We start from the raw sequence: 11,804 nt of genomic DNA, 5'->3' as shown, positions 1-11,804 counted from the left end.
TCTACAGCATCTCAATAATTGCGGCAACTATCACGCTATCAAAGAGATTCCGTTACCGTTTGTATTGATTGATACAGCCAAGGTGGCTCATGACGAAGAAGGCGCCATTCAATTGCCGATGGAACCCAGCGAAGCCGTGGCGATAGCGGATTCCATGACAGAAACGCCCACCGTCACACGACGTAACACTATCCAGCCCGTGTCCTTTGACGACACATTCTATGGTCGCCGAGATTTCGAAAATAAGCATGATCAAGAAGAAGCGACGCTAGATAATATTCGAAAGCCCCTTGGACGTCAACCTTCTGCTCTTGGCAATGTGCTTGAACAGATTCGGTACCTGACGGAAACCGAACGAAGCGATACCGAGCCGGATCATGACATCCATGAACTCGCGGAGGAGGACGATGATGATGACGATGACGACGAAGACAGTGAAGAAGACATCCATGCCAAATAGACTCATTCGTAGAAACCCCCTTTTTATTTAAGCATATATAGCATCCCTCGCATGTATGATCGAATCAATTTTTGTCTTACTCATCTGTTACAAATTTTAGAATGGGTCGAAATCGCATTGTATAACATGATTTGTGTTGTCCATATAAATATCATATTCCAGCCCTGTCCATCCGTTAGTCCATTCCTTTTAATGACCTCTTCTACTCAACTATCCAGCGCGTCTAATTTCATCATAGATTGTCGATTTTTATTGCCTCTGGATAATCTCGAGATCACTTTTTCACAATCCCCTTGTCAATTGGAATTCCGGATCTGTCAGCGGAACATACTGCAGAACAAGCGTTGTCATTTGATCCAATGTCGCTTTTATTTCCTAATCTTTTGCACTTACCATGACGCTTAACCATTTCTTTTCGGCAATAGTTCCGTCTTCCTTCTTATCATATACCATGATCGATTGTTGGCTTTCGCCCACCGGCGCAAATAATCTGACCGGACAACCCTTAACAATAAGAAAATGGACCATTTCTTGCACATGATCTATACCTTCCAGGTGCCTTTAATTGGCTTAAAAGCTTTTCCGGACGCCCTGCAGCAGCCGCACCGACATGTCTTAAGGGGGAAAACGTGAGATGCTGCTCCAAAAATTTGAATTCTTGTCCTTACATGCAATCATAAGGTGCATCTTCAACATAGCCTTCTCTGCCATCGCCGACAACGAGCTTGATATTGCCATTGTCAAGCAGTTCCTTGTCGTTTTTGGAGACGTTACGAATCGATGCTTCCACTAATCCATCGATATGATCGATGCCAACTACTCGGCCTTCCTTTCCGACCTAGAAAACCAAGGGAGCAAGTCAATTATCGTAATATGCTTTTCTTTAGACTGTCCAGTTGTAAGATTGATTTACCATTTTAGCCATGCAAGCCGTCAAATAACCTGATCCTGATCCCACGTCCAAGGCTAAACACGTTCCTTATTTACTACCACGTATTTGCGAGAATGTAAGAGGTTATAACCAGGCTTTACCTCGCATTCCCGGCTTTAAATAACCCTGAAGATTCTCCAATGCATATGCATGCATGTGGCTATTCGAGAATATAAACGTGAAACAGCGTTCGATCGGAGTCATGCTTTCGTACTTACGGCGCCGAAATAGTGGCTCCGTAGCCAATCGACTGCGGAGAGTCTTCGTATGGATACTGACGGCTGTAATCTCGTCTATGGATTCGCGTATTGGTAAGCAAACCCGATTCTTTCATTGAGTTTACGTAAAATATTACCTGTCTACGGCTTTCATGGCTTCATAGACACGCTTGCTTGATAATATGGCATTTTGTGCCAGATTTTCTACGAGTTCAGCGTTCGTTGCTCCTACAGAAAACGTCGATCCAGACAAAAAGATTAGCGAGTGATCATCAATTGACAAGCTGCTAATGAATTACCAGAGGATAACCAGGACATGATGAGAAATTTGGAGAAAACTAAAAGAAAATATAGTCTGTCAAAAAAAAGTGTGCCCAATCGCTTTGTGACTCTGTCGATGCATGAATCGGTGTGAAACCAAAATTGCCAATGACGTCAATAACACGCTTGCGCTTGACTCGAACTCGGAAACTCATCCGTTGCGTTGGACTTGATTCTTCCTATCAACAACTACAACTCTCTTTCATTTTACTATATCAACACAATGTCCGGTAAAAAAGTGATTGTATTTTTGGCCGATGGCACCGAGGAAATGGAATTTACCATCACAGGCAAGCACTCTCCACAGAAATGACAGTCTGAAGAAAAGCTAACAAGGAAATGCATCACAGTCGACGTCTTGCGTCGTGCACAGCTCGACGTAACTGTTGTGGGTGTTCAATTGGCTCACGGTACCTATGCGGAATGCAGCCGCAAAGTGAAGATTGTACCCGATGTTCTCCTCGAACACGAAGGTCAAAGCTGGAATCGCGTAAGTTGATAACCTAGTGATGTAGTTGTGTTGCTCGGATACTCATTTAATTTCCTCCAGTCTGATTATGAGGCAGCCGTTATCCCCGGAGGTGCTCCCGGTGCCAACACCATGAAAGACAATGTTGAGGTCCAAGATATTATTTCTCTATTGTATGAGAAGCAAAAGATCGTGGCTTTTATTTGCGCTGGTAAGCACAGACCACCCCGTGTCATTTTTTTTTCCCTTCTATGGTGACAAACAGACTGACGTTTCTTTGAACAAAGGTACATTGGTTGCTAAAGCCGCCAAGATTCCCGAAGGCCACAAAGTAACATCTTATCCTGGTGTGAAGGACCAATTAACAGATGGTATATATGCAGTATTTTATAACCCGTAAATATAAGCCATTGACTCTGACAATGGGTTATTGTAGTCTACAAGTACAGCGAGGATCGCGTCGTGGTGGATCAGAATGTTATCACCAGCCGTGGTCCCGGCACCGCCATGCTATTTGCTTTGACGATCGTGGAACAGCTTTTGGATAAACAGGTAAGAGAGCAGCTCAACATGACCGTGGCAATAGTTGTGCTTTTTACTGACACTGGTATGTCCATTCGCAGGTTGTTGAAAAATTGAAACAGGAAATGCTGACCGCCTCTACGCTGTAAATATTTGAATCTTCTCTTCAAAGTTGGAAACGGAAATAAAAACATAACCTGAACAAAGCAGAGAAGCGTGCTGAACGTATCAAGTTCTGCATTTGCACAACCTTTGCACAAATTTCTGTACAATGTTTTTCGCATGGTTGGCAGTGTGAGGAACCATTTCTCACAAAATAGTGGTAGGGGTGTGATGTGTATCCATCTGCATGTGTTAAATTCATAGCATTGTTGAATATGGTCTTCTCGTGAGAGCTCTGTGTTTAAACGTCTTTTTAAGCGTACGATGACACGCGTCATTGCTTGGCGGTTTAGCGTCCAATGAAAAAGTCAAGAAATGAGTAGTAGGTTGGCGATCCTACGCGAACTTGTACAACCGACGCTTTCTCAATGACCCTTCCTCGTTGCTGTCTAGCTCAACCTAAAAGGCCCACGCCTTAAAATATTCATTAATATGAAGATTGATTAGCGTCTCTGCGAAGCCCAATATCACTTGAAATATATAACAATCGCTGAGGCGACCATGGATTGATCAGTGCAGGATTCAATCCCCGAAGTTGGCAAATGACTTTTTTGAGGTTTTTCAGCGGGCCTTTTTTTGGTGAACGCCTGCTTGTCCACCATTGACGTTGATTCCCATTCGGCCAAAAGAAACGATTCAGACTTGTCCCCATTGCTGCCTCCTTTGCAATGAGTATTCTGGGTAACCAAAACTTTCGTCCTTGAGCGTACCAAGGCTCCACCATCCTCATGTCTTATTTGTCCCCATTTTCTTTTTTATAGTCACCACTACCTTTTCACAAGGTGCCGTTTTTTATGCGGGCGAAACTCTTTCTTGCGTCATTGCATTCAGCAATCCATTGCCGAAACTATCCAAAGGACCGAGCGCATCCACGTCGTCACCTTCGTCCATTCATACGAAACGTCCCGGCACACGTCACCAATCCCCTCCGCCCAACACAGGAACCTCGTTTCATCACAGTCGCTCCCAATCCGTATCCTCGGTTGACATGTCAAAAGCACCAGCACCTCAACCAGACATGGATGCATCGCTACCAAACGAGCAAAGCAAGACACGGTCGCTGAGCTCGCTTGCGTCATCCACTTTTGCTTTCTTCACGGGCTATCCAACAAAAGAAGAATCCGAGGTCTACACTGCAGCACCGACAAGGACCAGTTATGCTTTGCAAGGTAGAACTACACGCTCTGTGATATCTGTACACGGAAATACGATAGTTTTATTTGTCGCAGCATCTATTCATTCGTTAGTATAGATAATGAGGATTTGAAACGGAATCATGCAGACGGAACACCAATATCCATTGAACTTGGTTCCAACGATACCCCGAGATCCAGCACTGAGGTTCTCCATTCATACCAAAGAGAACCTTACGATGTGAGTCGACGAAGCTCGATCGATTCACTCGCCTCCAATCCCTATACAGCCAACCAGCCGCCTTCTTCGCTCAATACACGACGATTATCGTACCTGGTCAAAGCACCCTCCACCCCTCCACTGTTGAAAAAGAGCGAGCACTTACTGATGGGATTTGCCCAAGTGGTCGGTCACTTCATTGTCGATCCTACGCTAATCAACAACAGCGAATTCGCGCCACTAAAAAATCGGACCATGTATCGGCCACAGGGTTCCGGTTTTGGTGGAGGAGGAGGAGGCTTGATGCTGACCAAACCGGATCAACAGTCCCAAATACTAGGTAATTTTTTATTGAGACAACTGGGATCTGGAGAAAGATATATGTGTCATGGTGCTTATGCTATGCTCAGGTGCCCGTAGCACGCCCGTCTTCTCTACTCCGCCTTCCATTCTGTTTGTCGATCTGGATTTAGCACCTGGAGAGACTAAAAAATGTAAGTCCAAGGTCATGCCACCTGAAAGAAAGAAGGGAAGGGAATTTATTCATCTTTCCAATGTTGGCAGTCTCCTATAAGCTGAAGCTACCCAACGATATTCCGCCTACCCACCGAGGCAAATCTATTCGATTCAATTATTATTTGATCATTGGCACACAGCGGTCCAACGCACGTCCTGGAATGCAACCACAGGGCCAGGTAGTACAGATTCGATTTCGTGTACTGAACCATGTCTGTGGTAAGCTTAAAAAGGAAACTGACCAATATGAAAAAGCATCGAACCAACTCTGTCATTTGTAGAGGATGGATCAAGGCCGATCTATGATCTCATGAACCCGGTCGTTTGGTACAAAGACGAAGCGGCCATTCAGAGCTTTGGAGAAACCGATAAAAAGCCGAAAGCTCCTCATAAACCGCGCAACAAAACAGGTAAACTATACAAACTGTCATGAATAAGTGATGGATGGTCAGTGGTTAATATTGAGTCAGAGGATGAAAAGGAACGCCAGTCTTTTATGGATTACATTGAAGAGCTTTTGGATAAGAGCACAGAAAATCAATCCTCAGTGGAAGAGATTACCCGACGTGAAAGTGATGCCTACGATGAACGAAAACTGGACAAGGAACAAACCGATGACGAGGAAGAAAATATGCCCGGTTATATCTACCGGAAAACATGTGTACAAATAGTATCAAGGATCACCAATAGCAGTCGAAAAGGTAGGTGACGGGACGGGCCCTGGTATGGTTTTTGTCCGTCTTTCTTATTGATATCGAAATATTGGTTTATTACAGCAATGTATGACTTGTGCAAAAACAATCAGCGAGTGGCCCAGCTTCATCTGATAAAAACAGCTTACCGACTTGGGGAGCCTGTGATGGGGGTGCTGGACTTTGATGGGGCGGCTTTACTCACGTACAAGGTAAACCGGTCATGGCAGACAGGGTATGAGAGAAGATAGGGTAATTGACCGAGCGTGCTGTTTCAAAAGGTATCCATTCTACTTGAAAGCGTGGAGGTGGTCGAATCTAGCATCGCCCTTCGTCAACCACAGCATATCGCGCGGGTTTCGCGAAAATGCCACGCCGAGTTTCATTCATTTTGTCTGTACAATCAGCGATTAAGCTTCTCCCTTCCCATTCCTTCCATTGCTTCACCCGAGTTCCAAACGACAGGAGGTAAGCTTGCACTGCCGATTGATAATGGAGATGATCATATCATATTCATGCAATGACTGGGGGTTGATTTTTTAGTCAAACTACAATACCATTTGAAATTTCAATTTGTCACGAATATCCAACCGCCTGTCACTGAAGCCAAACCTTCCGCCTCCTCTCCGGCTGCACCAAATATTCCTATTAATACCGATGAAAAGCATCGACATTATCAATGTCTTCAAGATATAGAAGTAAGCACTTTTGATTGTCAAATCCCTATCCGCGTGTATGGGTCTCCCGGCGGGGCGGATCGTGCTCTGTATGGGCAACCGCATACCTTTGTTGTGTCATAGCCGTGCGGCTGTGGTAGAACACGAATACGGCAGAAAAACAAAGGAATCATCATACCACTCACTATTACACTATATATAAAAATTACACATAAAGGTCCACTGTACGTTTCTTGTACATATACTCCTAGTTCAAGGTTGATTTTTGAACCGCTCGCCATCAAAATTGAAATATGCGTTTCAATTTTGAGTATATAATTTGCACCAAGCTTACGACAGGCTTACCCTATGTGAGGCTAAAAAGTAAAGTAAAACTCGTATCCACCACACAACCGTGAAAATAACAATCAAAACGCTTCATCATCGGCTTCTATGCCGACTTCTGATATGTTTGCGCATCAGGGCAAAAATATGACTCTTTAAAAGACCGAAGGAAAATTTTGTTTGCTTTTTCCCTTGCTTGCTTTTCTTACCATGGTGATTCCTTTTTATTCTGAAAAGCTAACCAATATTGGCGTGCTACGTGCTACTTTGTTAGTCAATGCCGAAGCAGCAGCCAAGGCCACGATCACGGTTCAGGATAATGTTCTTCTTGTTGGCAGCGATCCTGTTGTTAATTTCTCAGATGTTGGTGTGGCATTGGCTTCCGTGCCACCTGTCGTTACGCGACCAGTCGAAACACGGACTGCCAATCAACGCGTACCTATTGACGTAAAGTTGACTTTAACCAAGTCGTCCTCATATGCCTCGCCGGACAGTGAGGAATGGTGGCCAGCCAAGGAAGTGCGTCATTTTCAGCACATGAACTGCCGTAACTGCGCGAATCGGCTTTTGCAAACGTCGTCAAGCTTCCAGTGCAAAGATCTGCCGTCAGAGCATTGGTACGAATTGGTGGAATGCTGGATCTGTCACGAGACCAAACCAGAAGAACATCGTGCAAGGATGCAGCCGATTCTTGCTCGTCCAGACGCACTATTGGTCGGCTCCACTTATTTTCTCGTCCACCCAGACAATATCATCTCGGACGCGGTAGTGGTGGACAAGCCATTAGCGTCTCGTGTCAAAGTAAGTGAAATCCTCTTGATAATATTTATTCCTCTTCTCTTTCCCGTCCCCATTTCTTTTGTATTATTTTGTTTTTTCCCTGACGGATCTCAAGAAGGCCATCGATGTTAAGTACTCGTCGCTTTTGGTCGATACAAAGATCCAATATCAAACCTTGTTCTTCAAACAGTTTGAAGGAGAAAAGTCCATCTCTCCTCCATTATTCAAACTACTACAGGAACATACATTTATTTTAACATAGTTATTCATTTTTTTCCTTCTCTTGTTTCTCTTTATTTGTATGCGATGATGTGCGATACTCATATCTGTTTAGTGGGATAGAGGTACGATGTCCAAGTGGATCATGTTCAACTGCAACCAATGCGGTCATCCTATTGGTGAGGGACAATACGAGCAACGAGGTATGAAGAAGGAAAAAGGAGGAGGTACCCCGGCAAGAACTTCCTGCGGACCCTGATGGCTGGCATCACAGGTTTGGACTAACTGTTTCCGTGGGTGCAATATAGATGAAGAAATCAAGCTGCTGGCGGCGAAATTCTTCAAATACTGCGTCTCTATCTTACCATCCTTGAAATATCAGCCCACATTTATCGACTTTTTTGTATGTGATCTATTGGAAGCTGCCAAAGTCCATGCAACACATCGGTTCATCATTCAAGGACGCAATAGTTCCCAAATATATGCACTGGTATTTTCTACATTCATGGGTAGGATGGGGTTGTTGAAAATGGGGCTCACTCTTGCTTGTAGTTATGGCTGTTTAATTGGGATACTACTGTTGTTTACAACAAAGGATTTCTCGATTCATCGAACGAAAACTCGACTGTTTATCAAGAACGAGGTAAGTTTGGGAATGACCTGCTGCCGTGGTTTGCAACTGACTTTTTTGCCCGCTGTTTGGTGTATAGTGATGAAAGTGCTGTACCTTGATTGCAGTCATAACGACGACATTCTTGTACAACGGCATTTGCTGTCATGGGGAAAAGACAAGACAGCCGATCATTTACTGTACCCTGACGCATACTGCAGGCAGTTGGTCACTGCCATCTGCGAAACCACCAAGTTGCTGCCGTCATCGATGCGAACCATGAATCACCCTGCCATGACGATGACGCAAAATTTCTCGGTTGGATTTGTGAATCGAAATTAATAGTAGGTAGGCCGTTTTGTATCATTGCATATATCCTGATTTGATGGTTGCCAAAATAAGCCCACTGATGGTTTCACTGGAATGACGATCCAAAAAAAAATCATCTGACACATCCCAGCCAAATTGTTAGCGTAGGGGTATACAAAGGAAAAAAAAAAAAAAAAAAAGTAAAAATAAAAGTGCAATAGAAAGAACCCGACGCATTGTCGATGCATTTCTCTTGTTTCATATTGTACAACTGTAATGACATGCCGTTCTATGCTCGATTGTTTGCCGATGGAGCTCATTGACAAGATCCTGGGGAAACTGTCAATGATGGAGTACGCTGCATTGATCCATGTCAACCGAACTTGGTACGCTATTGCACTTCAATGGTTATACCATACGCCGCGAATAGAATCGGAACGCCAAATAGACCAGTTTGTCAACGTGAGCGGCCGTGCGCTTCAGCATGTAATTGAACTGGATTTGACCGCCGTCAGCCAATTTGTTCGCGACGACCACCTCATTCAACTCAGCGAAAAGCAATGCAATCGTCTGCGTGTGCTTCGACTGTCAAATTGCAACGTATCACCCGAAGCGATCAATCGGTTATTACGACTCTCGGTCAATGTGCTGCAAACTGTTTTACTGTCGAATTGTAATTTATCGTCGGAAACCTTGGAAACCCTCGGTCAAGCCAGCGTGCATCATTTGCGCACACTTGATCTGAGCAACACCATGATCCGGCCATGTGCCACGTTTGATGCGCCTAATCACTTGGAACCCATGACTAAAGGTTATTTTCCTCGTGATAACCAGCTGGTGGAACTCGATTTGTCCTATTGCAGCTGGGTGGATAACCAGACCTTGAAAAATGTGTTTGTTGGGCTGCCGAGTATTCAGCGATTAAGTCTTTGCTGGTGTCATTTATTGGAGTATTTATCCATTTTTCACCTTGTCCGCAACCTTACCCAGCTCCATATCATTGATTTGCGCTTTATTAATGCCATCTCATGCGCTGCGGCCTATGCGTTACTGGAAGCCAATGCCAATCTCTCGCAAGTCTTATTTACCCATCGCCTCAAACCTTCACAGGTTCGACGCAAAGAACGAATGGCTTGTCCTGCATCGCGACTGGTGGATTTATGAAACCCTTAAAAATCAACGAATTGTACCATAGCATCACTGTAACCATACTGTAACAACATTGTAAATAAAAAGAAAACTTCTATTGTAATAGTAACATATAACAGAACTGTAACAACGAGCATATTAAAAAAAAAAAAATACAGATAAACGGTACTTTTTCATGATGAGTGTTGAAGGCTATTTGAAAAAGCGGGGGTGTGGATCGATCAGCGGACACGAATGTGTCGGAGATACAATCAATTTCACGTAATAGTTGCATTATTCATTTCGTTCCCATTTGAGCTTCATGTTCTCGTCAATTGTGAGAGCTACCGCTGTACGTACCATCTTTCGCCCAAGAGTTCTCTACAAGCCTTTTACTTTTTCTGCCATTGCCATGTCAAATTCCATGCCAAAGTCTGATTCAGAATGGCGTGCCATTCTTTCTCCCGAACAATTTCGAGTATTGAGAGAAAAAGGTGAGGCATGAGACAATAAGACCCAGGTTGAATGGAAACCACTCACAGCAGAAGTTAGGCACAGAGCCTCCCGGTACTGGAGAATACAATAAACATAATCAGAAAGGTATCTTTATAACAGAAAAAGCTTCCACCACAATGAGAAATACTCCTCCCTTGGCTGACTGTGCTTTCAATTGACAGGCGTGTACCATTGTGCCGGATGTAATAGTCCCTTATATGTTTCGGATACCAAATTCGACAGTGGATGCGGATGGCCTGCATGTAAGTGTATCTAGTCCTCGAGGATCCAAGGAATCGTACTCACAAATCGATTACGGATAACCATCTAGTTTTTGATGCTATTCCCGGTGAGTTTTCTCATTCTCTAGCGAGTTTAAATTGTCATTTTCTCATCCAAAAACTGCATTGATGTAGGTGCCATTGTTCGTCATGAGGATAATACGTTTGGCATGAAACGCATCGAGATTTGCTGTGCCAACTGTGGCGGCCACCTGGGGCATGTTTTCCAAGGCGAAGGTTTTAAAACTCCTACCGACGAGCGTCACTGCGTCAACAGCGTCAGCTTAAAATTCCACGACAAATAGAGATATGCACGGCATATAGTTTAAGTAAAGGAATATGTCAATTATAAACAAAAGTATGTCGATATTTTCTGACAGTAAAGGGAAGGCAAAAGACAGAATGTTATGCGAATACAGTGAGGTGGACGCGTACAAAAAGGTCATTACATTTAGTGGCTTGGACAAGGCGAGATTTTTGAAAGTCCGCAGGAAAAAAACACAAAGATGGGATGGGGCCGGAAGCCATAGCAACTTTCTTCTTCTCTCATTTGACTTGGTCACCGCTGGTATGTAACTTTTAGTGTTGTTGGAAAAGAATGAAACTCATGCTTTATGGCGTTTTATTTTCTATAGAGATATTTTAAAAGAAACAATGTCTTACGTCGTATGTATTTTTTACTGGGCGAGATGGTTTTGTGCAGGAAACCGTGAAACTAACCGTGGTGTGTTTTTTCGTTGATATAACAGGCTAAGAACGCCACTCAAAAGCCCGGTCTTGAGGAACAGCAGCCTCAGCCCAAGATCCACCGTATCCGTATCACCTTGACTTCCCGCAATGTCAAGAACTTGGAAAAGGTGTCTGCTGATCTTATCCAGCGTGCCAAGGACAAGCAGCTCAAGGTCAAGGGTCCCGTCCGTCTGCCCACCAAGGTCCTCCGTATCACCACCCGTAAGTCTCCTTGTGGTAACGGTTCCGAGACTTTCGACCGCTACGAGATGAGAATCCACAAGCGTTTGATCGACTTGCACTCTCCCTCCGAGATCGTCAAGCAGATCACCTCCATCTCCATCGAACCCGGTGTAGAAGTTGAAGTTACCATTGCTTAAATGTGTATCAACGCTTTGATTTTTTTTAATGGAAAATAAATGTACCATACATTCGTTGTTCCTTAACTATTTGTCGGCTTGAGAGTGAATGATGGTGGTGGTATAAATTGTGGCTTATCCTATTGTATGAATGAATGATTTTCTCATATCCAGCAAGCCCTATTGGTATGTCGATGAATATGTCATACAGCTTGGATAATAGAGAGTTGCAACTCACACGAGAAATAA

General features: G+C 43.9%; 7 protein-coding genes across 7 annotated transcripts; 6 read left to right on the top strand and 1 right to left on the bottom strand.

The window, feature by feature from the left end:
- Window positions 1-625: 625 nt before the first annotated feature.
- BYT42DRAFT_628919 (protein-L-isoaspartate O-methyltransferase) lies at window positions 626-1,838 on the bottom strand. The gene is made up of 8 exons (XM_051572428.1): window positions 1,747-1,838; window positions 1,610-1,684; window positions 1,493-1,551; window positions 1,374-1,426; window positions 1,129-1,298; window positions 1,009-1,074; window positions 854-950; window positions 626-790 (listed from the first exon to the last, which is right to left on the bottom strand). The coding sequence occupies exons 1-8, from the start codon at window positions 1,761-1,763 to the stop codon at window positions 743-745; spliced, it is 585 nt and encodes a 194-aa protein (XP_051427299.1). The 5' UTR covers window positions 1,764-1,838; the 3' UTR covers window positions 626-742.
- A 103-nt stretch (window positions 1,839-1,941) lies between these two features.
- BYT42DRAFT_191373 (class I glutamine amidotransferase-like protein) lies at window positions 1,942-3,079 on the top strand. Its single transcript, XM_051562467.1, has 6 exons — window positions 1,942-2,220; window positions 2,281-2,420; window positions 2,481-2,610; window positions 2,687-2,770; window positions 2,836-2,951; window positions 3,023-3,079. Exons 1-6 carry the CDS (start codon window positions 2,154-2,156, stop codon window positions 3,068-3,070), a joined length of 585 nt encoding a protein of 194 aa, XP_051427298.1. The 5' UTR covers window positions 1,942-2,153; the 3' UTR covers window positions 3,071-3,079.
- A 590-nt stretch (window positions 3,080-3,669) lies between these two features.
- On the top strand, window positions 3,670-6,579 carry BYT42DRAFT_556605 (Rgp1-domain-containing protein). Its single transcript, XM_051566799.1, has 10 exons — window positions 3,670-3,764; window positions 3,845-4,252; window positions 4,336-4,776; window positions 4,847-4,930; window positions 5,001-5,171; window positions 5,234-5,362; window positions 5,423-5,653; window positions 5,729-5,856; window positions 5,926-6,112; window positions 6,188-6,579. The coding sequence occupies exons 1-10, from the start codon at window positions 3,752-3,754 to the stop codon at window positions 6,442-6,444; spliced, it is 2,049 nt and encodes a 682-aa protein (XP_051427297.1). The 5' UTR covers window positions 3,670-3,751; the 3' UTR covers window positions 6,445-6,579.
- A 265-nt stretch (window positions 6,580-6,844) lies between these two features.
- BYT42DRAFT_556602 (HECT-like ubiquitin-conjugating enzyme-binding-domain-containing protein) lies at window positions 6,845-8,743 on the top strand. Its single transcript, XM_051566798.1, has 5 exons — window positions 6,845-7,446; window positions 7,760-7,847; window positions 7,953-8,134; window positions 8,197-8,287; window positions 8,355-8,743. Exons 1-5 carry the CDS (start codon window positions 6,856-6,858, stop codon window positions 8,594-8,596), a joined length of 1,194 nt encoding a protein of 397 aa, XP_051427296.1. The 5' UTR covers window positions 6,845-6,855; the 3' UTR covers window positions 8,597-8,743.
- Window position 8,744: 1 nt separating this feature from the next.
- On the top strand, window positions 8,745-9,836 carry BYT42DRAFT_556600 (uncharacterized protein). The gene has a single exon (XM_051566797.1). It carries the CDS (start codon window positions 8,840-8,842, stop codon window positions 9,725-9,727), a length of 888 nt encoding a protein of 295 aa, XP_051427295.1. The 5' UTR covers window positions 8,745-8,839; the 3' UTR covers window positions 9,728-9,836.
- Window positions 9,837-10,115: 279 nt separating this feature from the next.
- On the top strand, window positions 10,116-10,772 carry BYT42DRAFT_489604 (peptide methionine sulfoxide reductase B2, chloroplastic; the record flags this gene model as incomplete). The annotated part of the gene is made up of 5 exons (XM_051563948.1): window positions 10,116-10,185; window positions 10,244-10,291; window positions 10,369-10,449; window positions 10,518-10,535; window positions 10,603-10,772. The coding sequence occupies 5 exons, from the start codon at window positions 10,116-10,118 to the stop codon at window positions 10,770-10,772; spliced, it is 387 nt and encodes a 128-aa protein (XP_051427294.1).
- A 349-nt stretch (window positions 10,773-11,121) lies between these two features.
- On the top strand, window positions 11,122-11,576 carry BYT42DRAFT_542916 (40S ribosomal protein S20; the record flags this gene model as incomplete). The annotated part of the gene is made up of 2 exons (XM_051565639.1): window positions 11,122-11,133; window positions 11,217-11,576. 2 exons carry the CDS (start codon window positions 11,122-11,124, stop codon window positions 11,574-11,576), a joined length of 372 nt encoding a protein of 123 aa, XP_051427293.1.
- Window positions 11,577-11,804: the final 228 nt, after the last annotated feature.

This window comes from Radiomyces spectabilis (genome assembly GCF_025331425.1).
Source record: "Radiomyces spectabilis strain NRRL 2753 chromosome Unknown BYT42scaffold_2, whole genome shotgun sequence".
Taxonomy (NCBI): Eukaryota; Fungi; Mucoromycota; class Mucoromycetes; order Mucorales; family Radiomycetaceae; genus Radiomyces; species Radiomyces spectabilis.
Note: the sequence above shows the minus strand (reverse complement) of the source record. Positions and strands in the feature narration are given on the sequence as shown.

Bases quoted from the DNA above. Each gene is read 5' to 3' on its own strand.
- BYT42DRAFT_628919 (XM_051572428.1), bottom strand. The intron at 1,552-1,609 runs GTAAGTACGAAA...ATTCTCGAATAG, and splicing joins GGAGCCACTATTTCGGCGCC to CCACATGCATGCATATGCAT. The intron at 1,427-1,492 runs GTAAAGCCTGGT...GAACGTGTTTAG, and splicing joins TTTAAAGCCGGGAATGCGAG to CCTTGGACGTGGGATCAGGA.
- BYT42DRAFT_191373 (XM_051562467.1), top strand. From the start codon at position 2,154: ATGTCCGGTAAAAAAGTGATTGTATTTTTGGCCGATGGCACCGAGGAA. The intron at 2,421-2,480 runs GTAAGTTGATAA...AATTTCCTCCAG, and splicing joins AAGGTCAAAGCTGGAATCGC to TCTGATTATGAGGCAGCCGT. The intron at 2,611-2,686 runs GTAAGCACAGAC...CTTTGAACAAAG, and splicing joins CGTGGCTTTTATTTGCGCTG to GTACATTGGTTGCTAAAGCC.
- BYT42DRAFT_556605 (XM_051566799.1), top strand. The intron at 5,172-5,233 runs GTAAGCTTAAAA...TGTCATTTGTAG, and splicing joins TGTACTGAACCATGTCTGTG to AGGATGGATCAAGGCCGATC. The intron at 5,857-5,925 runs GTAAACCGGTCA...CTGTTTCAAAAG, and splicing joins CGGCTTTACTCACGTACAAG to GTATCCATTCTACTTGAAAG.
- BYT42DRAFT_556602 (XM_051566798.1), top strand. From the start codon at position 6,856: ATGGTGATTCCTTTTTATTCTGAAAAGCTAACCAATATTGGCGTGCTA. The intron at 7,447-7,759 runs GTAAGTGAAATC...ATATCTGTTTAG, and splicing joins CATTAGCGTCTCGTGTCAAA to TGGGATAGAGGTACGATGTC. The intron at 8,135-8,196 runs GTATTTTCTACA...TCTTGCTTGTAG, and splicing joins GTTCCCAAATATATGCACTG to TTATGGCTGTTTAATTGGGA.
- BYT42DRAFT_556600 (XM_051566797.1), top strand. From the start codon at position 8,840: ATGACATGCCGTTCTATGCTCGATTGTTTGCCGATGGAGCTCATTGAC.